Source organism: Taudactylus pleione, unplaced genomic scaffold, assembly GCF_031769625.1.
Source record: "Taudactylus pleione unplaced genomic scaffold, aTauple2 ptg001230l, whole genome shotgun sequence".
Classification (NCBI taxonomy): Eukaryota; Metazoa; Chordata; class Amphibia; order Anura; family Myobatrachidae; genus Taudactylus; species Taudactylus pleione.
In genome coordinates, this window is record NW_028285630.1 from 205,762 (window position 1) to 229,305 (window position 23,544).

At 46.2% G+C, this 23,544-nt stretch overlaps 1 protein-coding gene across 1 annotated transcript; it reads right to left on the bottom strand.

Annotated features, from left to right (window-relative positions):
- Positions 1–1,401: 1,401 nt before the first annotated feature.
- LOC148450987 (C-X-C chemokine receptor type 3-2-like) lies at positions 1,402–6,958 on the bottom strand. Its single transcript, XM_088462412.1, has 2 exons — positions 6,854–6,958; positions 1,402–2,664 (listed from the first exon to the last, which is right to left on the bottom strand). The coding sequence occupies exons 1-2, from the start codon at positions 6,890–6,892 to the stop codon at positions 1,645–1,647; spliced, it is 1,059 nt and encodes a 352-aa protein (XP_088318538.1). The 5' UTR covers positions 6,893–6,958; the 3' UTR covers positions 1,402–1,644.
- Positions 6,959–23,544: the final 16,586 nt, after the last annotated feature.

Consider the following 23,544-nt stretch of genomic DNA (forward strand, 5'->3'; position numbering starts at 1 on the left):
AGGATGCGACCACGGAGCAGGTAAGTTGAGGAGAGGTGAGTAAGGAGGGTGCGGAGGGGGGGCCGTGGAGCGAGGCCTGGCACCATAGGTGCAGGGGGAGGGTCCAGGCCCCATAGCAGCCGCACCCCCTGCACCTACGGTAGTTACTCTACTGTAGCTACATAAGATTAATACCAGTGTCCTCAATTCATAACATGATCTTTCCTATCCTTATATAGTAGACTAATATAAAAGTCAATGAAGGGGAGTCAGAGCCAACCAGCAGGACATGACTAGGAAGGAGCAGGTAAAGCGAGGAGACGGGAGTGAAGAGGGTGCGGGGTGAAGCGAGGGGAAGTGGACCGAGGCTTGGCATCATAGGTGCAGGAGGAGGGCTGGGTCCATAGCAGCTATATCCCCTGCACCTACGGTAGTTATGCCACTGGTGTCGTTTGATGTCTCTTGATGAATAAATCAGATACTGTAACTCAGTCCTAGGGAAGTCAATCCCAGGTTCCTGTCCCGTGGGATCCTACGATTTATCCTAAAAAAAGGGATTTTAATCCCGGAAATGGAGGCAGCAATCTCTGGATTTTGGGATTAGTAAAATTAAGTCAGAGAGAGGGAAGTTTTGAATAATCCAATCATCGCTGTGCTCGGCCTGTACACCCGATGGGTGAATGAAGTGTACACACAGCGAGATAGGCTGCTCCCTTGGCTCAGGGGCTTGAGGAGGTGGCTTTTGGGGAGAGAGCGAGACGCGACATCTGTATTTGCTGCTTGCTGTCCACAGGAACCATGTCCAGACCGGTCAGGAGAGTACCGTGGGTCAGCGAGGCCAGTGCAAGCGCTTCCCCTTCACCCCTACACCGGCTACACGTGCTGCTCTGCCTCTATTGCACACGCTGTGTATGTAGCAGGGCAATGCAGGCTACATATATGTACTAAGTACAGCATTGGCAGCATCTAGATGTGGCGGAATACTGGCGTTCTGTACTGGTTTTCCAGGCTACACACACATTTAATATGTATCCCATTTCCAGTAGCAGGACCCCTGGCTGCATGTGGTAAATGGAAAGATTGTGGTCATCCATATTCTATTACTTTAGCAGGAGGCATCTTATGTTACAGCACTTGGTCCAATGTCTCCCCGAGTCCGCAGTGTGTTATACCCCCTGTTGTCATGATTGTGTATTCATAATTATCTCTTACGTTATACATAACGGGGGCGATTCAGAGGTGGATCCTATTGCAGTAGCAGCTGCTTCTTTGGTCGCAGTCGCTACGGTGTCCTTATTCTAATGCCGCAGCTCTCAGGTTTAAGAGAACTTTTGTCTCCTGACTGTAGCAGTCTAAATAATGGCTGTAGAAATGTTGTTACCATAAAACGTAATATTATGTTACCTAATTTTATTGACACATTTTTTTTTACATATATATTACATGTAAAATTTTGACATTTTAAGAAAAAATTCCCATGATTAAAGAAGAAAGAGAAGCATATACAGTATAAGATAGGAGACGCTCACATGACATTTTATAATACAGTTGCATGCACTATGACAGGGGCAAATGACCTGTGCAGTCCTGAAGATAATGGTCTACAGCCAGGTCTTGTTATTATTGATAGTTACAGACAATTGTCACTCCTGTGATAGTCAGATATTACATGATCCTGGAATAGGAATGGTTAGATTCAGTCCCTTCCCGTGTGACAACAACCATGCTAGAATTAACAACATGGTTAGAAAATCTTTTGAAAACTCTGTAAATTTCTTTCCTGAACTTCACTCCAACAAAAGCATATATGATCGGGTTTATGCACACGTGCGATAGACCCAGTGCTAGAGCAGCGGTCAATCCAATGTCCAACTTCTTCTCTAGATTGCAGTTTCGCCCAATGTAACCCAGTCTTTGAAGGCTGTCGATGAGTTGCAGGGATTTATATGGTGCCCAGCAGAAGACAAACACAAGAAGAAGGACTACAATGACCAACTGAGACCTTCGTGAGTGATTTAGCCTGGACCTTTGAAGCGTGCAAAATATCTGAGAGTAGAAGAACAACATGAAAACCAGTGGAAAGACGAAGGCAAATGCAAGATCTACCAGTTGCAGAGCAATCCTCCATGAGTCAGGTTGACCCTGGTCGAAATTATAATAGCAAACTGGTTTCTTGGTCAGTGGGTTAATTCCGGCCTCTCGAAAGTAAAACTCTTGCCAAGACAAAATGCAGGAGATCCCCCAGACGAAGAAACAGATCAGCATTGCGTGGATGGGTCGCTGCTTTTTATGAACATCCACCGCGTGGACAATTGAGAAGTAACGATTTACACTGATGGAAACTAAGAAGAAAATGCTGCTATACATATTTATAGTAAACAAGGCTCCCAACAACTTACAAGGGACGTAGCCAAACATCCAACCATAGACGTACTGGACGGCCCAGAAGGGAAGAGTCAGTCCAAGCAGGAGATCAGATAAGGCCAGCTGGAACAGATAGTGGTCTGCCAAATGCCAGGGGCAGCGCCGGCTCATGAGAACATTCAGGACCAGTCCATTTCCCAAGAGATCCAACACGAACACCACCATAATTGTTGCTGGGATGGCATACTTTATAAATGCACTGTTTGGCGCAGCTTCACAAGGCGAGGTTATCTCGGAAGAGACATCCCCATATGTCGCATCCTGGAGACAGAATGACATAATTTATTATTACTCAATGGACTGCATAAAGCAAACTGCTGCTGAACACCAGAAATGTAATAAGTTTGGTGAAGAGAACATTTCACTTTTGTTAAAGACTACATCTTGTAAAAGTGGCAAAAAAGATTTTTCCAACCAATTAGCTACTAACTGTCATCTTTCAAACAGATGGCAGTTAGGAGCTGATTGGCTGGAGCACCATTATCATACGTAATGAGTTTTATCGCTTGCTGTGAATGATAAAACTTGTCGATAAATGAAGTCCTAAGGGGCATATTTATAAAAGAAAAATGTGCAGGATATCCTCTCAAAACACTCATTTTTAATGGGGTACCTGCAAATGTTAAGGGTCCCCAGGATTTACCATGGTGGGACTGCAGCAGTTATCCGCCGCAGTCCTTACATTTCCAATCACAAACCCCTCGTATTCTAAGTAGCTGCAGTTGTATGATATATCACATTGTATGATATTTATTATTATTTATATGAGTTATATTAGTACTTATTATTTATAATGTCTTTCCAATCACAAAGCAGTCCCCACCGAGCCTTGCCCCGGCACCTATAGTAGCCTATGAGCTACCATAGCACAGGTTTTTTGACATGCTGTTGTAAAGTGCTTCTGTCATGTACATCTGTATGTTTGATTGTGCACAGACTGAGATGCCCACCAGGAGCATCCGTACATGCTGTGATAACGCCTGGTGATCTTTAGACGCCACCATCGGGCAGACCATTAAAACTTGTGTCAGCTCTATGGCAGGTGCGGATTTACCATCGAGCTGAATCAGCCCCTTAAAGTAATGTATTAATTCATAAAGTTTGATTACATTATCTTTCATGTTAACATAAGTTACAAGACTTTTTCTTAATGAGTATAAACAGTTGTAACAAAGTGTAAATTGCACTGTTCCCTCTAGTTTCCTGGTTCATTACTCTTTGCAAATGTGAAGGCTTTAACCCAGAGTATATGTGAGGTTTTCACCACAAGTGATTTAGGTACAGTAGTAAATGGGGTTTTCATAATGACTCACTAATAGTCCTAGACTCTTGTAATGTAAAAAAAAAAAAAAAGGGCAAAGTTGAGGTAAGGTCTTAATAGTGATAAGGCTATTGCCCAGAGGCCAAATCTTTCACTTCCAGTCATAAGAAAAGCCAGGACAAGGAATACCCTACTTCCCGTTAGTTCAGCCCTCGATGAATAGGCTACTTCTCATTCATTTTAACTTTTATACATATCATCCTCGATTTAATATTATTGACTTTGTGAATGCAAAATAAAATAAGAACTGCTGTTTTTGAGGGGCTCATGTTGAGTTGGACGTGAAGTGCACTTTGCTGGGTAAAATATGAATTTAATTTCTGTACATGCATACAAAGCACTGCTGTTGTCTGCAGCACAATGAACAGTCAGTCACCTCTTCAGCTTATGATCACTTGTGGTGGAAGAGGCAGATTGGAGGGAGGGGCCTGTCTTTCAGATAAAATGATAGTATGTGTTGGTGCAAATGCAACCTAAGAAGACTTGGACATTTACGCATATGCCACAAAAAAAATAAACCTTTACCTTGCGCTAAAGTTTGAAAATTGTTCTTGTTTGTGGAAGTTGATGTATTTTTAACAAAGTAGCTTCCCCTCTTGTTAAGCTGCCCATCCACTAGGCGATTTTGACAGGCGATAGCACGATAACAACATCGTTATCGTGCAATCTCTTGCAAATCGTCCGCAAATCGGGCACTTTAAAGTCGGAAACGACCAACGATGCGCGCGCCCGCTGGTCGTTTCCGTCATCAATCATCGGGCAAACATGCTGGTCAACCTCAGGTTCAGCATGTTGCCAGATGATTGATGAGCTTGCACTGAACGACTGCTCGTTCAGTGTAGGCTTATCACAGACATAGAAACGACAGCACGATTACAATGTCGTAATCGTTGTGCTGTTGTTTCTATGGTCTGCTAGTGGATGGGCAGCATTAGGCCCCTGCCAGTTCGGACATACAATAGCTCACATACACAAACAAACACAGAGAGGGCACCTATGGTGTAGTAACTTCAATAAAACATTAATGATGTTTCAATAATCATTATGCGTCCATTTTTTGAAACTTTAATATCTTTTCTACTGTAGACATTGTTTTTTTTTTATAGCTTCTATCCTTCCACAATTTGTGAGACTTTTATTCCTGGTGGAAGGATACCCTTTAATTAAGTGTACCTAAGAAACCAGGCCCCCAGCCAATCATTGGATAATATTCCAATTATGTAATGCAATTTTTAAAACAAACATATACTGTTACATAATTGAATTGACCCCTATGTGACATATTTATTTGGAGTTTTGTTGTGCCTTAGAAATAAACGATAATAATGATTAGCTGACTACTTTTAAGTACATTGTTTTAAATTATGATTGACAATTCTGTAATGTAAAATACTATCACTAAGGTTACGTTAATAATTAAGATGTTCCACACAATGGAAAATCTCTGCAATGCCATGGAAATGAAAGAACATTTCTACATTTGTCTTCCGCCCCTTGTAGCTCATTTACAGGTCTCTCATACATATCAAAATCTAAGTTTAGAGTCTTAGGTGTAAATTTACTATGAAACCCTTTTCAAAGCCACTGCGCTGTCAGCAGTTTCAACTGCTGGATTTAAAAGGGCACTAATATTAAACACAATACATGCCTGGTTTTGCTTTTAATATTATTGTCCCTTTAAATGTAGTGACTGAAACAGACAAGCACAAGGTGGCTTTGAAAAGAGCTGCAATGTAAATTAACCCCTTAGATTGGCAGACCGGCATATAAATTGCATTGTGCCCCAATCTTCTCAACCAAACAATTTTTTTTTCTTGTCAACAATACTGTACATTGCTAATAAATGTCAGCTATACTCTAATACTTTCCTTGCCTACATAACAATGACTGGAGCTTTGTGCTGTGATTGGTGTATTTTCAGTAGAGATGTGCAGGTCCGGTTCCCAGAGAACCACCAACAACCGAATTTAGGGGTACCGAGTCGAACCAAGCCCGAGTTCAGAATCACTTTGGGGTACCAAGTCGATCTCAGTCCTGGTTGGGATCTTCCTGCGGTTCGGAACTTGGATTTAAAAACTGTACTCGGGTTTTGGATTGCATGCTAACAAGTCAAAATTATGTAATTTTAGCTATTTATTTAAATAAAAAAAAAAAAAAGATCCAAAACCAAAAACACATTAGGGTGGTTTTCCAAAACAAAAAACACAAAGATAAATCTGGATCCAAAAACAAAAACAAAACACGGGGGTCAGCACATATCACTAATTTTAAGGGAAGAATAGGATGACAGTTATATGAGATGCCATAAAATGAGAAAATGTATTAATAATAATAATAATAATAATAATAATAATAATAATAAATAAATAAGAATTTTGTGAAACAATAATTTATTATTTGCAGCATTATCTTCAACCTGTAAAAATAACAATGCTTTTCTTGCTGAGAGCTGTCTGTGGGGAGGACAGGAGGTGTCAGTATTACATCTTCAATAAATATATTTATTAAGTGTACAGACTCTCTCCCTAATGTCTGAGAAGGAAACATGCTCTTGTGATTAAAAAGCAATGCAGCTTTGCCATCTTAAAGATGCTGCATTACTGACTATGGAGCAGTGATGTGCGGTGAGGTGAAGCAGGTGAGTCTTTCCTGTGTATACTCCATAGTTTTGACTATAACAATAAGAAAAATTGAAAGTAAATATATTATAAATATGTTTGTATATGTTTATAGTCAAAACTCGGCCTCACCTGCCTACCTATTCCGCAAATCCCTGATCAAAACACACCAATTTTCCAGCACTATATACTGATGGACCTTTGTATAATGCCCACATGAGTCCTCGGGTTCATATATGTATTTGTAAATCTGGCTCTGATACTAGCCAGTGCCTCCCCAGGCATTTACCTCACCGCGCGTCACTGCTATGGAGATGATGTTGAAATAATAATATTGTGGATTTTCCAATATACACATTCCCATTAATAAGCTACAGTTTTGGATATTTGCGCTCACACTGCAGTGTTTTAATACAGCTCCCTCACTTACTTTTTCTAAACTATCGGCACACGTTCATCTTCCTTTTTTTTTTTAATACTTTTTAATACAATGTAGCTTAGATATACTTACTATATAGTCAGCCGTGTTGTCTATAGTGCTGAACTCCATCTTTCAGTAATGGTGTATGGATTGGAATTGTCCTGGCACTGCACAGACGCTGATTATACACAGTGAGGACACCTGTCTTCCTGCAGTCAGAGCAAAAGACTGAGAGAAGGGGGAGGCCACAAGGGGGAGGCGGCTGGTGTCAGAAAAAATGTTTGAAGAGTTATTAAAATATAGCAACAATTGACCATGGTGCTAGTTAGTGTCTCTCCAGTCACTAGTATATCAAAATATAGAGAATCTAATTGTCTCTTAATAAATTTCTAAATCTACAGCTGCATGTCCACACTTTTTAGGTGTATGAACACCTAAATAGAAATTCAATAGACTACAAAACAGTTAGGACTGCGCTCTATAACATCCAAATTGTGAGATGGCAGAAATGATATATAGCAGTCAGGGTTTACCAAAAACCTTTGGTTTTAATCACATAAATAAGTTATATGCATATACATTTAAAACAACAATTTACAATATACTAATAGGCTTGCTAGTGAATGCACAGCTAATCAATAAGCCTATATATATATCTCAATCCAGATTAACATCTGTTATTCAATATGAGTATAAATATATAAAATATTGTCCTGCAGGAACATATCATACTCAGAAGATAAGTGTTAAATCTCCTTAACGTACATACAGTTCCTAGATTTGATGTAAAAAACCTTCAATTGAAAAGATAGAAAAAAAGAAGACATCCGTGGTAAATGGTGGTAAAATCACTGAGTGCTGGGCAGTCATTTGAGCAGATAACAACAGCGGCCGGGTGTCCCCCTCCCTCCAGAAGGAAGAAGTCTAACTACCAACAACTAATGTTTTTTCTTCTAAATTCCATGGAATGTAATGGAATCAGTTGATCCGAGTACCAGCACTCGGAGGGCAGGGGTGGAGCTTTCCATAGGCCCCACCCAGGGCTGGACTGGCCCACAAGGGAACTGGGAAAAATTCGGTGGGCCCCACTGCCTAAGAGCCCACCCCTTCCTCTAGGACAGGATTCAGACTGTGTACACAAAATATAAATTTTAACTCTATTGTGCTTAACTATTACGCATGTGTTATATTATACTGCGTTCCCAGGACTATGGTGTATTCACTACAGTGCATTGCTGTACATTTTCATGCATGCCCCTTCAGTATTTACTGTATATATTTATAATGCACTCTCTAATAGTTAGCCAAGCCTCTGTGGTGGCTGACCAAACCCCCTCTGGTGACTAACCACACCCATAAAGCATGGGCTACTACCACTGCATTCCTATGGTGGGCCCTTCATGCCCCAGTCCGACACTGGCCCCACCCTCCTATGGTAGATGGAGGGGCTTTGAGTCAGTGGGGCCACCAGGGAATACCATGGTTCCCCAGCAGGCCAGTCCGAGCCTGAGCGCTATTATATATATCTCATTGGAGACCTACATGTAGATATTGCTTCTGGATTTTGTTCCTGCATGAGAAATATTTTTTTATGATACATACTGTACTCAACTCTGCTTAGCATCCTGTTATATGGGACTTATGCTCTTTATGTTGTGTTATACACATGGACTTGTGCATGTGTGATGCTAGGTGTATTTCACATGACTGCATTTAGCAACTGTTTCTGAGCTATTTATGGTACACATTTCCCAGCAGTTTCATTATTGCCCTTTTGGGTGTATTTTTTGACATCTTTGTAGTATTCGTTTAGTATCACTATGACACAAACAAAAAATCCACTGGTATTTACCAATATTTACCCCTCTGACGAGGTCCAGCGAAGTCCTCCTCGTCTGTGAGATCCTCTGCTTGGATGCTGGCAGTCTAACACTGCCAGTGATGAGGGTCTTGTGTAATGTGCATGCGTGACGGTCCATCTGCGCATTTGCATGACACGGGGATCCAGCAATGCCTGAAAGACTTCACTGAAGCCGAAAGGGCAGCGCCGGGTCCCCATTGCCGTCAATAGGGACCGCATCACTCTTGTTATCTATAGATGATCTAATCTTAGATTACTGCTGTGTCATAAGCCGCCGCTGCATCCTGTTGGACAGGGGTTGCTAGGAGATAAGGATGCCGGGCTGCTTCTCCGTGAGGTCTTCCTACTTGGCTACTCCGTCATCTTCGCTCTGCTCGGATTGGTTCCTTCTCCTTTTTCTATCTTGCTAGTTCTTTGCTCAGATGCCGGTTATAGCACTTCAGTACGTGTCATCCAGTTCCTGAGTTGGGTCACCTCGTGTTGTTCCAGTAGTTTCATGTCCAGTCTGCTATTCAGCTGTCTCAGCTGCACTTCAGCCTTTTTGGCCGCATCACAGCTTTCACCATCTCCCGGCTCTCGAGTGCAACCCGGCTGTCTCTGCCGCACCTCGGCCTGTTAGGCCACATCAGCCTTTACATCACCCAGCTCCCAAGTCGCATCCCGGGTGTCTCAGCTGCTCCTCGGTCTGTAAGGCCACATCTTAGTTTCTACATCTACAAGCCCTCAAAGCTGCAACTTGGTCACAAAACCACAACCTTGCCAAGTATCCACCAGTCCTCAAGGCTGCGACTTGGACACCAGACCACAACCTTGCCAAGTATCCACCAGCCCTCAAGGCTGCGACTTTGTCACCAGACCACAACCTTGCCAAGTACCAATCAGCCCTCAAGGCTACAACTTGGTCACAAGACCACAACCTTGCCAAGTACCCACCAGGCCTCAAGGATGTGACTTGGTCACAAGACCACATCCTGCTAAGAATCTACCAGCCCTCAAGGCTGAGAGTTGCCCTCAAGGCCGCATCCCTGACAGGAATCAATCAGCTCTCAAAGCTGCGACTAGGTCACTAGGCCTCATCCTAATCAAATACTTATCAGCCCTCAAGGCTGCAACTTGGCCATCAGGCCTAACCTCCTCCAAAGACTACCATTTCAGTTGATCCCATCGCACCGCCTCAAAGCTGCAACTGGGTCACCCGGCCTCACCTTTGTCAAGGACTATCATTTCAGTTGACCCCATCCCACGGCCATCAAGGCTGCAACTGGGCCACTCAGCCTCACCTCTGTCAAGGACTATCATTTCAGTTGACCCCTTCGAACCATACTGTATAATCCTCAGCACTATTGCTTTAAATCTGAAGTGAATCTTACCTGGGATTCATAACATGCTGTTTGTTAAATGCAGAAAGGAAGTCATAACCCCTTTAGCGAGCGCTAAAGGGGTTATACTTCATTGATAAATGGGGGCCTTAATATGGGTGATTCAGCTAATGGGGACAATGAGACTTCAATCAGCTAGCTTCTGCGGTCAGGATATGAACCTGGTGGCTAAATAATCACTGGTATTTCAATTTCATTCCATATGGGGCACATAGCCGCAGGCCTGTCATAGTGCCCATGCCCTGTCCACCGCCGAAAGCATATACAAATTTGCTAGATCTCAGTCTAATCGAGCATCTATGGGATGTGCTGGAAAAACAAGTCCAAGCCATGGAGGCCTCACCTCATAACTTACAGGACTTGTAGGATCCGCTGCTACCGTCTATTAAGTCCATGCCTCAACACACAAATACACACCCTCTCATTTAAAAAAATGAGCTAACTCTAAATATTTAGAAATGAAACATGCTCTTGGAGCCTAATACAGAGTTTTTGGATGCAGCAGCGTTGCTAGCATAATGTAATGCAGCTGAAGGCATCTGTAGGAAAAAGACATCCCATGCCAGCATTTGCGATCCAAGTGCTGCTTTCGAAGAGGCAGCATCGGATCACCATACTGACCATGATTCGCAGTAATCATTGCTCAGCTGGAGTCAGGAAGTCTGCAACAGAAGACGCAAACCCTAGTTCCAGTATTCCCAGAAAACAGAGCCAACACCCCCCATTTGAGGGAATGCAAGCCAGCTTCACCCTCTTCCCAGCCCCAAATGGCAATCATGCTGTGGCTTTTCTTGGACTGCGAAAAACCTTGCATTAGAAGTCCGACACATGCGTAGTACAGATCCTGCACATTTGACGATCATCTAACATCGGAGATGTACGCACACCATCGGGTTTGCATACATCTCTGAATGAGGCCCTTGGAGCAGACATTCTGTATAAGGTGACATTAAGGATCATTTACAGACTTCAAATAATGCTTCTGTATGTGAGCAATTACACTTATTTAGTTGGGTACTAATGAAAGTCAAGCAGGAATGTGCAGGTAGCCCCGGGCTCCTCCTCCTCCTCCCTGCACCCGGAAGAAGATTAGGATGAGACGGAGGACCCAGGAGGAGCGCGGGCCGGCGACCATGGACAGCAGGTGAGTGGGGGCCAGCGCTGGGCGATGGCGGGGCAACGAGGCGGTGGCGATGCGTCTGGTGCAGGGTCCAGTAAGAAGCCCATAGGCTTCTATAGGGTAATGCCAGGATTTTCTGGCGTTACCCTCCGCACCAGAAATGCGGTAAAAACCCTGAAAACAGGGTTTTTTTACCACATATTTCCTTTAGTACATCCCGCCCTATTTGTGATACCATGAACAACTCGTGGGTGGTTTAGAAGTTTCTCTTCTCACTCCTAAATTTACCCTGTGGTGACACGTGATAGGGAAGACAGCTGCCTTTAATATTCCAAAATCAGCTGCTTGATTGTCTTTTCCTTCTTTCCCACACCACAGCAGAGAGGCAAGTGTTTTCACCCCCCCTCCCCCACTTGTTGGACACAGTAAAGAGATAACCAGTGGAAATAACATTACTTTATTACACAGATGATGACATAAGGAATTCACTTTCAAACCTCAATGACATCATTCTTCACTTCTATTATTTAGTTCTCTCATGCTTTTCAAGGGAGTCAAATGACAAACAGCACAGAATACAGTAAATGGAGAAATTCAAAATTTTACAATGTTATATACACCAGTGACGAAACATATACTATATAAATTTATGATTAATCTAACTGAGAGTTCCTATGTTAACTTTTTTTTCCCCTAAAACTATTATTGGTTATTAATGCAAATAATCAATTCCTACAAATAGGATTAAACACTTTATATGTATTACAAGTTTTCACATTCAATCTTTGGACTGTAAGCTCCATAAGCAGGGCCCTCCTCTCTCCTGTTCTCATTACCTACTTCTCTTGCACACCAGCTACACTCTATACCCCTTCCTTGGGCTCTCTGTCCCTGTAATCATATCCTCCCATGCCAATAGCTACAGGCTAATGCTGAATATTTCCATTGCACCCCATGCATCAGTGGCTGTGTTGAGTTTTGTAGTGCTAATTGTTACTTGTCCACTGTATTGTACTGTACTGTTTTATGCTGTACTTATTGCCTTTCCCTCAAACCACTTGTGGCACCCTATAAATAAAATGTAATAATAATAATAATAATTAATAATAATAATAATAATATATTACCACATCTATGTGTGTGCCCTTTTCAAAAGTGTTCCAATATGCATCAGACCATACAGAATCCGTAGTAATAAAACACATTGGCCCCGATGGAAAAAAACAAACACAATGACCCTCACAGGACTTAAAAAATAAAACATATAGGGTGCAATTCAATTGTTTTATTGCACCCGATCTTCTAAAGTGATGGGAGATTGCGGGGCGATATTTAATCTATGCCAATTTTCGCACTGATTGTGTCCAAAAAGGTAATGTTTAGCAGCATAAAATGGCTAAACCCAACCAAAGTGCTGGGCGTGACCGTGACAAGTGCCGTTTGAGTGCCCAAATGGGTAATTTCTTGCGCATCTCAGCTCATCACCCCCGGGGGCTGCAAATTGTCAGATGCGATGGGGGGACAGCTGCCAGCACAAACAATTGAATTATGCCCATAGGCTTCACAAACACATAGGCCCCCGAAAGGAAAAAAAAACAAATACAATGGCACCGATAGGCGAAAAATAAAACACAATGGCTGCCACCAAAATAAAAAAAACATATAAGCTTTGCATGAAAAAAACAAACAAACAAACAAACACATTAGCACAGAGAAGAGAGAAATAAAATCAAATGGCCTTCACAAGACGTAAAAAAATTAAACATATAGGCTTCACATGAAAAAAAAAAAACACATAGGACCCGCTAGAAAAAAAAAATACCTTAACACCAATAGGAGAAAAATAAAACACAATGGTGACCAAAGAAAAAAAATAAAACATATAAGCTTTGCATAAAAGAAACAAACCCATTGTACCAGTCACACTGCACTCCCCATCTCACCCACACTATGTTCCCCTTCCCTCATCCTACCCACACTGTGCTCCCCATCCCAAACCGTGCTCTCCTTTCCTTATCCCACCCACACTGTGCTCCCCAACCCACACCGTGCTCTCCTTCCTTTATTCCACCCACACTGCTCTCCCCTTCCCTTATCCCACCCACAGTTCTCCCCTTCCCTTATCCCACCCACACTGTGCTCCCCTTTCTTTATTCCACCCACACTGTGCTCACCATCATACACTGTGCTCCCCTGCCCTCATCCCACCCACACTGTGCTCCCCATCCCACAGCGTGCTCTCCTTCCCTTATCCCACCCACACTGTGCTCCCCATTCCACAGCGTGCTCTCCTTCCCTTATCCCACCCACACTGTGCTCCCCATTCCACAGCATGCTCTCCTTCCCTTATCCCACCCACAGTTCTCCCCTTCCCTTATCCCACCCACACTGTGCTCCCTTTTCTTTATTCCACCCACACTGTGCTCACCATCATACACTGTGCTCCCCTGCCCTCATCCCACCCACACTGTGCTCCCCATCATACACTTTGCTCCCCTGCCCTTATCTCACCCACACTCTTCTCCCCATCTAACATATTTCCCCCCATCCTACATAGTGTTTTTTCTTCCCCATCCCACATAGTGCTTCTCCCCCTTCCCACATGGTATTAGATTTATATTCCCCCTCTATGTCCACGTGGATAGTAGGGAATGACGTTGGACAGTAACTGATGATGTCAGGTTACATATACTGAAGGGGATCTATACACTACCCTTCTCACAGTGCTTTTCCCTCCCCCCATCCCATATAGTGGGATCCCCTCCTCCACATCCTACATAGTGCTATACCCTCCCCCATCCCACATAGTGCTTTCCCCTCCTCCACATCCTACATAGTGCTATACCCTCCCCCATCCCACAAAGTGCTTTCCCCTGTCCCCACTCTCAAAGTACTTTCCTCTCTCTCCCCCAATGCCTTCCCTGCCATTCATCCCACATAGTGCTTTCCCCTCCTCCACATCCTACATAGTGCTATACCCTCCCCATCCCACAAAGTGCTTTCCCCTGTCCCCACTCCCAAAGTACTTTCCTCTCTCTCCCCCAGTGCCTTCCTCCCCCTCTCCCACATACTGTTCCCCTCCCTCACATCCCACAGTGTTTCCCCTCCCTCACATCCCACATAGTGTTTCCCCTGCCCTCCATCCCACATAGTGCTTTCCCCTCTCCCACATGTACTTTCACCTCTCCCACATAGTGCTTTCCCCTCTCCCACATGTACTTTCACCTCTCCCACATAGTGCTTTCCCCTCTCCCACATAGTGCTTTCCCCTCCCTCACATCCCACATAGTGTTTCCCCTGCCCCCCATCCCACATAGTGCTTTCCCCTCCCTCACATCCCACATAGTGTTTCCCCTCCCTCACAGACCACATAGTGTTTCCCCTGCCCCCCATCCCACATAGTGCTTTCCCCTCCCTCACATCCCACATAGTGTTTCCCCTGCCCTCCATCCCACATAGGGCCTGATTCAGAGCTGGACGCTCTGAAAGAGCCCGGTCTGAATCAGCTACCCACAGCTATTGCGAGCGGCCAGGTTGATGGTCGCGATGGTCAAGACCGTTGCGACCATCGGGCTTGCGATGAGACCCTTGTGGTAGGGTCCCGTTCATTGCAAGCCCCAGACAGCTTCCAGCTCTAATAGAGCCGGAAGCTCACCACTGACATCACTGGTGATGTCAGTGGGGCCGCCCCCAAATGGCAAGCATTTCTTCTGGAATGCCTCCGTTTGGGCAGCCACCCCCCCTGCCCCCTCCCAAATGGGGCAAGCTGTCAATCACCATCGACAGCTCGCCCCCTTTGGTGCGAGACCCGTAGCGATGGAGCGCACGTCGCTAGCCGGGTTTTGCGCATGCGCACGCCGGAGCCGTCTCCGGCGTGTGTATGCGCAGTGGCCAAACATCGAACCGCTCGTGAGTGCAGAGTCTGAATCAGGCCCATAGTGCTTTCCCCTCTCCCACATAGTGCTTTCCCCTCTCCCACATAGTGCTTTCCCCTCTCCCACAAAGTGCATTCCCTTGCCCCCATTCAACAAAGTACTTTTCCACTGCCACCCATTCCACATAGTGCGTCTACCTATCCCACAAAGTGCTTTCCCATTCCCCCACTCCCACACCACAGAGTCCTTCCAGGCAGGCTAAACTTACCTGTAACACTGGCAGGAAAGTGAAAGGCACTCACCCAGGCCAGGGCTGTCTTCTGGCTGTTCTGCATTGCACCGTCCCATCTCTTCATGTCTGAGTGACAAAACTGCCGGGGACTGTACAGGCTGAGCACTGGTGTGGGGGTGGGGCTGCCTGATGACTGGCTTAGAGATCCGATGAGTCATAAGGCAGCCCCACCCACACCCCAGAGTTCACTCCTATCCAGTCACCGGCAGCAGACTACTGCTGAAGCTGGCCGGATCCTGCATGTAGCTGACGTATCGGCCCGGGCGCCAATGGTAGGGACAACCTGCCCTGGCCCAGCCCGCCCCTTTCTCCTCACGTTCCCATCACTGTCACTCTGCGGATTCCAGCACCCTTCACAGGACGGCGCCCTACTCGGCCGCGTACCTGGCGTAATGGACGGGCCGGCCCTGAGCAGTACCATGGCAGGAGGACAGTATCCACTAGTGTGATATGGACAATTGTGGACTAGTGAACTTTTCAAAAACATTTGGCATGGTGTGTATGCACTATGGGGCTGATTCAGATCCGCTCGCGAGCGCAGGACGCTCGCAAGCGGGTCGATGGTACCAAATTGCGCATGCGCACGATGGAGGGAGCTCCGTCGTGTGCATGCGTGAGACCCGAATAACGACGGCCACACTGTCGTTATGGGTCTCGCACCAAAGGGGGCGTGCTGTCGATGGTGAGTGACAGCACGCCCCCTTTGGTGGGCGTGCCGGGGGCGTGGCTGCCAGACGGAGGCATTCCCATGGGAACGCCTCCCGTCTGAGTCTGGCCCCACTGACATCAGTAGTGATGTCAGTGGGAGTGATTTTGGCTCTGATAGAGCCAAAATCACTCCAGGGCTTGCGGTCACCGACACCCTACCGCAGGGTCTCGTCGCAAGCCCGATGGTCGCGATGGTCTTGACCATCGCGACCATCATCATGGACGCTCGCTATAGCTGTGGGTGGTAACCCACAGCTATGCGAGCGTCCATGAGGCCGCTCCATTTTCAGGGAGGAGGGCCCTGATTCAGAGCGAGCGCTCTGGTCAGAGCGTCCGGCTCTGAATCAGGCCCAATGTCTGTACTTACCACATCCAAAGAGAATGGTTGTTCTGTTTCAGCAGGGTCCTCTTGCTGCTTCTCCGGCCATGAGCGCTTGTGAAACTCTCTGCGGCTCCTGCTCGTGCAGGAACTTGAGGAGGTCAAAGTACCACAAGGTACTGGTGTATACCTCATCTGCCCCCGCTCCGGATGCCAGTGACTCCTGCTGTTTTTTATTATCTTTGACGTAAACAGTGCGTAATTTCCGGATTTTAGCTTTCACCCACTTCAGGGAAGCCTCATCGTGGAATGGCTTGCTGCTCTCTTGAGTTTATTGCTGTAGTTAGGCCCCTTTATGCGCCACAGACATTTGTGGGAGCGATAGCGCTCAAGAAAACCAGTGTCAAATTGGCTCTCTCTTGCACTGGTCATTTCTGTGGGGAAAAAATGTTTTTAAAATGTGAAAGTTTTAATATTTTAACAGTTTAATTATTTTAATTAGTTGATATGTTTTAAATGTGTTCTAAATATTCTTTTTCTTTAAACAATTGGGGGACAACTTGCATTGTGCTACACTGTCATAACATTGGCTGGGGGAGTTGATACATTGTGGGTGCGGTGGATATTAACCATTGATGGGCTAGTATATGCATTGGTGGGGCAGTGGTTAATACACATTGGGGGTGCAGGGGTTAATACACATTTGGGGGGCAGTGGTTAATACACATTGGGGGTGCAGTGGTTAATATGCATTGGTGGGGAAAGGGTTACTATGCATTGGGGCTGCAGTGGTTAATATGCATTGGGGGTGCAGTGGTTAATATGCATTGGTGGGGCAGGGGTTAATACACATTTGGGTGCAGTGGTTATTATGCATTGGAGGTGCAGGGGTACATTGGTGGTTCAGGGTGTACATAGTAGAATACAGGCGCTGGGGACACGCATCTCCATCATAATAGTACTGGAATATGCCACTTTTTACATGATTGGTCGTTACGAATTATTGAAAACGGCCAAATTGTGTATGGGCACCTTGCTTTTCAGTCTGTTGATTTTGCTGCCATTATCTATTCCTTTGTGCTTCCAGATTGGTCAAGTGATCCATGTCTGAGTGATCCGACACCTTGGATATATCAGGAGCTCTCTTATGAGCATGTTTTATGCTGTTTTTTTTTACTTTAACAGTATTACACTAGTTCACCATTTTCTATTGTAGTTACCATTGGAGAGGATTTTTTTCTCTGGTGAAGTGCATCCTGAGGGAAATCCATATTCTAGATTATCTTTTCCATATACTTCAAAAGTTACATGCATAATTATCATTTCTCTCGTATTGTATTTGATTTATATGGGGCACAATTAGCTCTCCAGTCCATCCACCCATCGTCTGTAAATATTTTGGCACAGCCACTGATTACATTTACCGTACCGGAACCCGGTTGCTTCACAATCACAAGTGCATTGCGTCACCGTAATCCATGAAGTATGGTGCAGGACTCAGATCAATAAAAAGCAGACAGCATCTTTACATCACCGTTTCAGTGCTATTTATTTCAGCACTGTCATCAGGATATATATATCTTATAAATGAGAACATCCGTTTGCTTGTCTGATTGTGATAAACTCCGGAACCACTGAACCGTGATGTGTTTTGCACCATTGTGTAGGTAATTTTCCCAGGCAGGTTTTAGGCTACAGATCATCATGATCGGTCATCAGGGGGCTGTGGGAGAGGTCCTCTGCACTGGGATGTAGTCAGCATCCTGCAGTGCGGGATCCCGACGGGCGAAATCCCGGCGCTGAAATTCCGACAGTAAGGTAAGTATCCTGAAGGTAAGTATCGGGCGTTGGGGGGAGGGTTAGGGTGCGGGGTTATGGTTAGGCATTAGGGGAAGCGTTAGGGCTAGGCACTAGGGGGGAAGGTTAAGTTTAGGGTGTGGGGAGGGGGTTAGGTTTACGCACTGGGGAGGGAGGGTTAGGTTTAGGGTGTGGGGAGGGGGACGTTAGGGTTAGGCACCGGGGAGGGAGGGTTAGGGATTAGGGTTAGTCTTACGTTGTTTCATTATGGGTGTCGGGATTCTGACTGTTGGGATGCAGCTGTTGGTATTCTGACCAGTGGCATCCCGACCACCGGGATCTCATATCCAACCCCCTGCACTGCTCTCAGCAAGTCTAAGATATTTTCAGCACTATGCTCCAAAGAGGAGATTTTGCTGTGAGCAGTGAGAAGAGTCCAGAACCTGCAGTAAAGAGGGAAGCTGCCAGATGAGGAGACCCATTACAAAAGCACTGGAGTACTGTATCTGCTGTTCAAGGACCTGTTATGTGTGGTGATTGGTGGTGCTACCTCTCATCTGGGGGAGGGCTGCAGCACTGTCCTCACTGACGAGAATACCAGAGGGCAGTCACTGAAAAGAACAGAAAGGCTGGCTTAGTACAAGTCCTTAGAGGTGGTTTCTGTGCAGGAGGCACGGCTCAGTACCACGGAGCTGGTGTCCAAGTGGCAGAGATCACCAGAGTCCAGCCCACTGAGGGAGGGAGCTAACTGCCGAGGGACAGACATCTCTCTATCTCTCTCTCTCTCTTTCTCTCTCTCTCTCTCTCTCTCTCTCTCTCTCTCTATATATATATATCTAAAGGTCCCCTGTTTAGGGGCCTGCCTGTTTGTTCAGGCTAATCTTTTGAACCCCTGGATGGATTTTGATGGGGTTTTCACTATTCTATACAGCAGTGGTTCTCAAGCTCAGTCCTCAGGACCCCACACAGGTCATGTTTTCCAGGTCACCCAGCAGGTGCACAGGTGTACTCATTATTCACTGACATATTTTAAAAGATCCTTAGGTGGAGCTAATTATTTCACTTGCGCATGATGCCAGAATCTACAGCGCTCAGTGCCACTGAGCCGCAGTTAGAGAGGAGGGGGCCCAAACGGAGGCTGCACATGGGCCCCCTCCTCTCTTAAAACGCCCCTGGTCCTGAGGACAGAGTTTGAGAACCTGTGCTATACAGCATTGGTAGAGGAAAGTTTAGGTGTATAAATCATTCATCTTGGACAAAAGGGAGCCGAGCAGAGACAATATTAGTGAAGCAAAGTCACAGAAAAAATATTGCACCAAGCTGCTCTATAGGAGCTGACCAGGGTGCTGAAATAGCAAGACAGCATCTGAAACTGAGGCTTGGAATGAAACAAGTCACAGAAAAACTGTCGTGCTGTGTGACTGACTGACAGGGTCCAGGGCTGCCCTCTAATTGGCTCTCTGAGACAGTGACAGCCAATCAGAGATAGCAATGTGGCCTGTTGCTTAGCAGCAACCTACTAGAGAGGGGAGTGAGTCAGGAACTGAGTAGGGTCAAATCAGAGACAGACACAGAGTAAGAGACAGCCTCCAATGAACCCATGAAGATGCAGACACAGTAGCCAGGAAGGAGCGACAGGAGGCATAACTATCAGGAATTCCAAAAAATAACCAACAGAACACTATTGAATGATTTCCATTCGATGGTGGCAAACAAATGACATGGTAAAAACTCATCCATCAGAACAAAAACGTCGATGGTTAGAAACCATCGGATTCCGATGTCCATCCCTACGCTGAACATGCAGGCGGACTGCGGCCACCACTCCTTCACCGTGAAGTGTTCCCTCTCCAGCATGATATTCACACTCAGCCACACACCATTGGTGAACAGGAGGCACCTCCCATGGCAGTCAGTGCTGTTTCCGGGTAGGGGCACCACAGCGAGGAGAACAAATAAAGAAAAATAGGAAAGCTCAGAGCGCAATAAAGCAGCCCGTGGAAAAATGATGATAACATAACTACCCTAAGCAATTCTCTTAAACATGTACCTTAAAAAATAAAAATATCACCATATGAATTCTGCAGGCGTTGTAAGTATATCAATTTTCTATCAATGTCTGTAAACTCTGATGTATTTTCCAAATGAACCCAGAAAAGAGAAAAGAAAAAAATACACAACAATAGTGAAGTAAGGCCCTCATTCAGAGCCGGACGCTCTGAGCAGAGCGCTCGCTCTGAATGAGGGCCGTCCTCCATAAAAATGGAGCGTCCTCCTGGACGCTCGTATAGCTGTGGGTCACCACCCACAGCTCATACGAGCGTGCAGGATGATGGTCGCGATGGTCTTGACCATCGCGACCATCGCCAGTGCGACCAGAAGCCTGTGGTCGGGGTTTTCGACCACAAGCCCTGGAGTGATTTTGGCTCTATCAGAGCCAAAATCACTCCCACTGACATCACTAGTGATGTCAGTGGGGCCGGCTTCTGACGGTAGGCGTTCCCTTGGGAACGCCTCAGTCTGGGAGGCACGCCCCCGGCACGCCCACCAAAGGGGGCGTGCTGTCACTCAACATCGACAGCACGCCCCCTTTGATCAGACACAGTGAGCGAAGGAAAGTCCTTCACTCGTCGCGTCTGGCGCATGCGCACGACGGAGCTCCCTCCGTCGTGCGCATGCGCAGTGCACACCATCGACCCACTTGCGAGCGGACAGCCGCTTGCGAGTGGGTCTGAATGAGGCCCTAAGTCCTGATAATGGGAAGGGCTTTCCAAGCTATATAAAATACTCCTACCAGCTGTTGTGGTCTACTGATTGGAGTAGACTAAAACCGCTCAATCACACATCACCCCCTATCGATCTTCACAGTTCCGTAATGTGTCATCGATTGTACATGTAAGCCAAGAAGAATAAAACTATATAGTGTATTATAGTTTTAATAATAAGACACATATAACAAGTAACAAATGGTCCCTCAATAAAATATCAGCGTCTACCTTAAGTAGACATATAACATGTAGAAACACATAGAAAAACTATTCCATATGGATGGAATCAGGTTATGGATAAGTCTCTCACCAGATGAAAGTGTCCAACAAGGTGGACATAAGGGCATAAGTGATGGATCTCTCAGGCGTCCCCAAAGTCCTTAACAAATGAAGTCCAAATCGAGAGGAATATCCAAAATGCCTGAGTCCAAGTACAGGTAACGTGTTTCGATTTTCAGCTTAATCTTTATCAAGGCATAATGGTATATATAGTGGGAGGGGGTATATATACTACTGCACATGAACAGAATAAAAAACCTATTGCAAGACATGGATAACCTGCTGCGCTCACCTATGGGGGCCTCTCCTTCACTCACTCTGTCAGACCTGACAACCGCCAAGGTGGTGGAGTTGGCATCCTCTTATCCCCCAACTGTACCTTTTGCATTATCCCACCTGAGCCTTCCCTTTCTTTCTCCACCTTTGAGGTCCACTCTATCCGTCTCTTCTACCCCATTCATCTCCGTGTTGCAGTCATCTACCGTCCCCCAGGCTCCTCCACCCAATTCCTTGACAACTTTGCCGCCTGGATTCCCCACTTCCTCTCTGCTGACCTCCCCTCTATAATCCTTGGTGACTTTAACATCCCTATTGACATCACAAATCCTGCATCCACCAATCTTCTTGCCCTCTCTTCCTCCTTTGGACTTTCTCAATGGACCTCCGCTGCTACCCACTGCCTTGGCCACTCCCTTGACCTCGTCTTCACCCAACTGTGTGCTCTCTCTGACTTCTCTAACTCTCCCTTCCCCCTCTCTGACCACCATCTACTCTCCTTCACTCTCTCAAGTCCTCCACTCCTCCCCTCACCCAAAGCCACCATCACCAGACGCAATCTTGAGTCTCTCGACCCTGCTGTCCTGTCTTCCTCACTTGATACTCTCCTTTCTCCTCTATCAACCATGGCCTGCCCTAACCAGGCAGCCTCCTTCTACAACATCACCCTCATTTCTGCACTTGACTCTGTTGCCCCCTCCTCCTCTGTCCCCATCCGTCAGTCCAAACCCCAGCCCTGGCATTCCAAACTGACCCGGTTTCTCCAAAAATGCTCACGCACAGCCAAGCGCCTCTGGAAGAAATCTCGCTCTCTGGTGGACTTCCTTCACTTCAAGTTTGTCCTCTCTTCCTACAGCTCGGCCCTTTCCCTCGCCAAGCAATCCTTTTTCCAGTCGCTCATCTCATCTCAGTCCTCCAATCCCCGCCGCCTCTTTGGTACTTTCAACACCCTCCTCCGCCCCCCACCTCCACCCCTTCCATCCTCCTTCACTGCATTTGACTTTGCCTCCTTCTTCTCTTCCAAAATTGAGACAAATTCGTCACAGTATATCCCCCAATCTCCCTGCTGCAAAACCACCTCCCCCACCATCCGCACCTCCCGGCCACCCCATCTTGTGCTCCTTCAGCCCCACCACGGGTGATGAGGTCCACTCCCTCATCTTGTCCTCTCCCTCTTCCACCTGCCCCCTTGACCCCTCCCTTCTCGCCTTCTACGCTCCCTCTCCTCCACTGCCTGCTCCCACTTTGCTCACCTTTTCAACTTATCTCTCTCCACCGGCATCTTTCCCTCATCGTTCAAACATGCTCTTGTCACACCTATTCTTAAAAAACCCAACCTTGACCCGTCCTCACCTGCCAATTACCGCCCTATTTCTCTTCTCCCTTTTGCCTCCAAACTGCTTGAGAGGCTTGTCTATAGCCGCATCACCAGTTATCTCTCTGACAACTCCATCCTTGATTCTCTCCAATCTGGCTTTCGCCAACGTCACTCCACTGAAACTGCCCTGGCCAAAGTCACCAATGACCTGCTTGCAGCCAAATCCAGGGGCCACTTCTCTCTGCTCATCCTCCTGGACCTCTCTGCAGGCTTTGACACCGTGGACCATACTCTCCTCCTTCGCACCCTTCAGACTTTTGGGATCTCTAACACCGTCCATGCCTGGTTCACTTCTTACCTCACCAACCGCTCCTTCTCTGTGTCTTCCTCTGACTCCACCTCCCCCCCTTCCACCCTTCCCGTTGGTGTCCCACAGGGTTCTGTCCTGGGCCCACTGCTCTTCTCCCTGTACACTTCTAAACTAGGAGAACTCATCAGCTCCTTTGGCCTCCAATACCACCTCTATGCCGATGACACACAACTATACCTCTCCTCTCCTGAACTCTCCCCCTCTGTCCTCTCTCAGGTAACCAGTTTCCTCTCCGCCATCTCTTCCTGGATGTCCGAGCGTTCTCTGAAGCTCAACATGGACAAAACCGAGCTCATCATCTTTCCCCCTAATAGAGTCTCCACTCCAACCAATCTCGCTATCACTGTTGACAACACAATCATCTCCCCTGTCCCCCAACTTCGCTGCTTGGGTGTCACCCTTGACTCCACCCTCTCCTT

Excerpts from the sequence above, each read along its gene's own strand:
- LOC148450987 (XM_088462412.1), bottom strand. The coding sequence starts at position 6,892 with ATGGAGTTCAGCACTATAGACAACACGGCTGACTATATA. Across the intron at positions 2,665-6,853 it reads ACAACACGGCTGACTATATA|GATGCGACATATGGGGATGT; the intron begins GTAAGTATATCT and ends TTCTGTCTCCAG.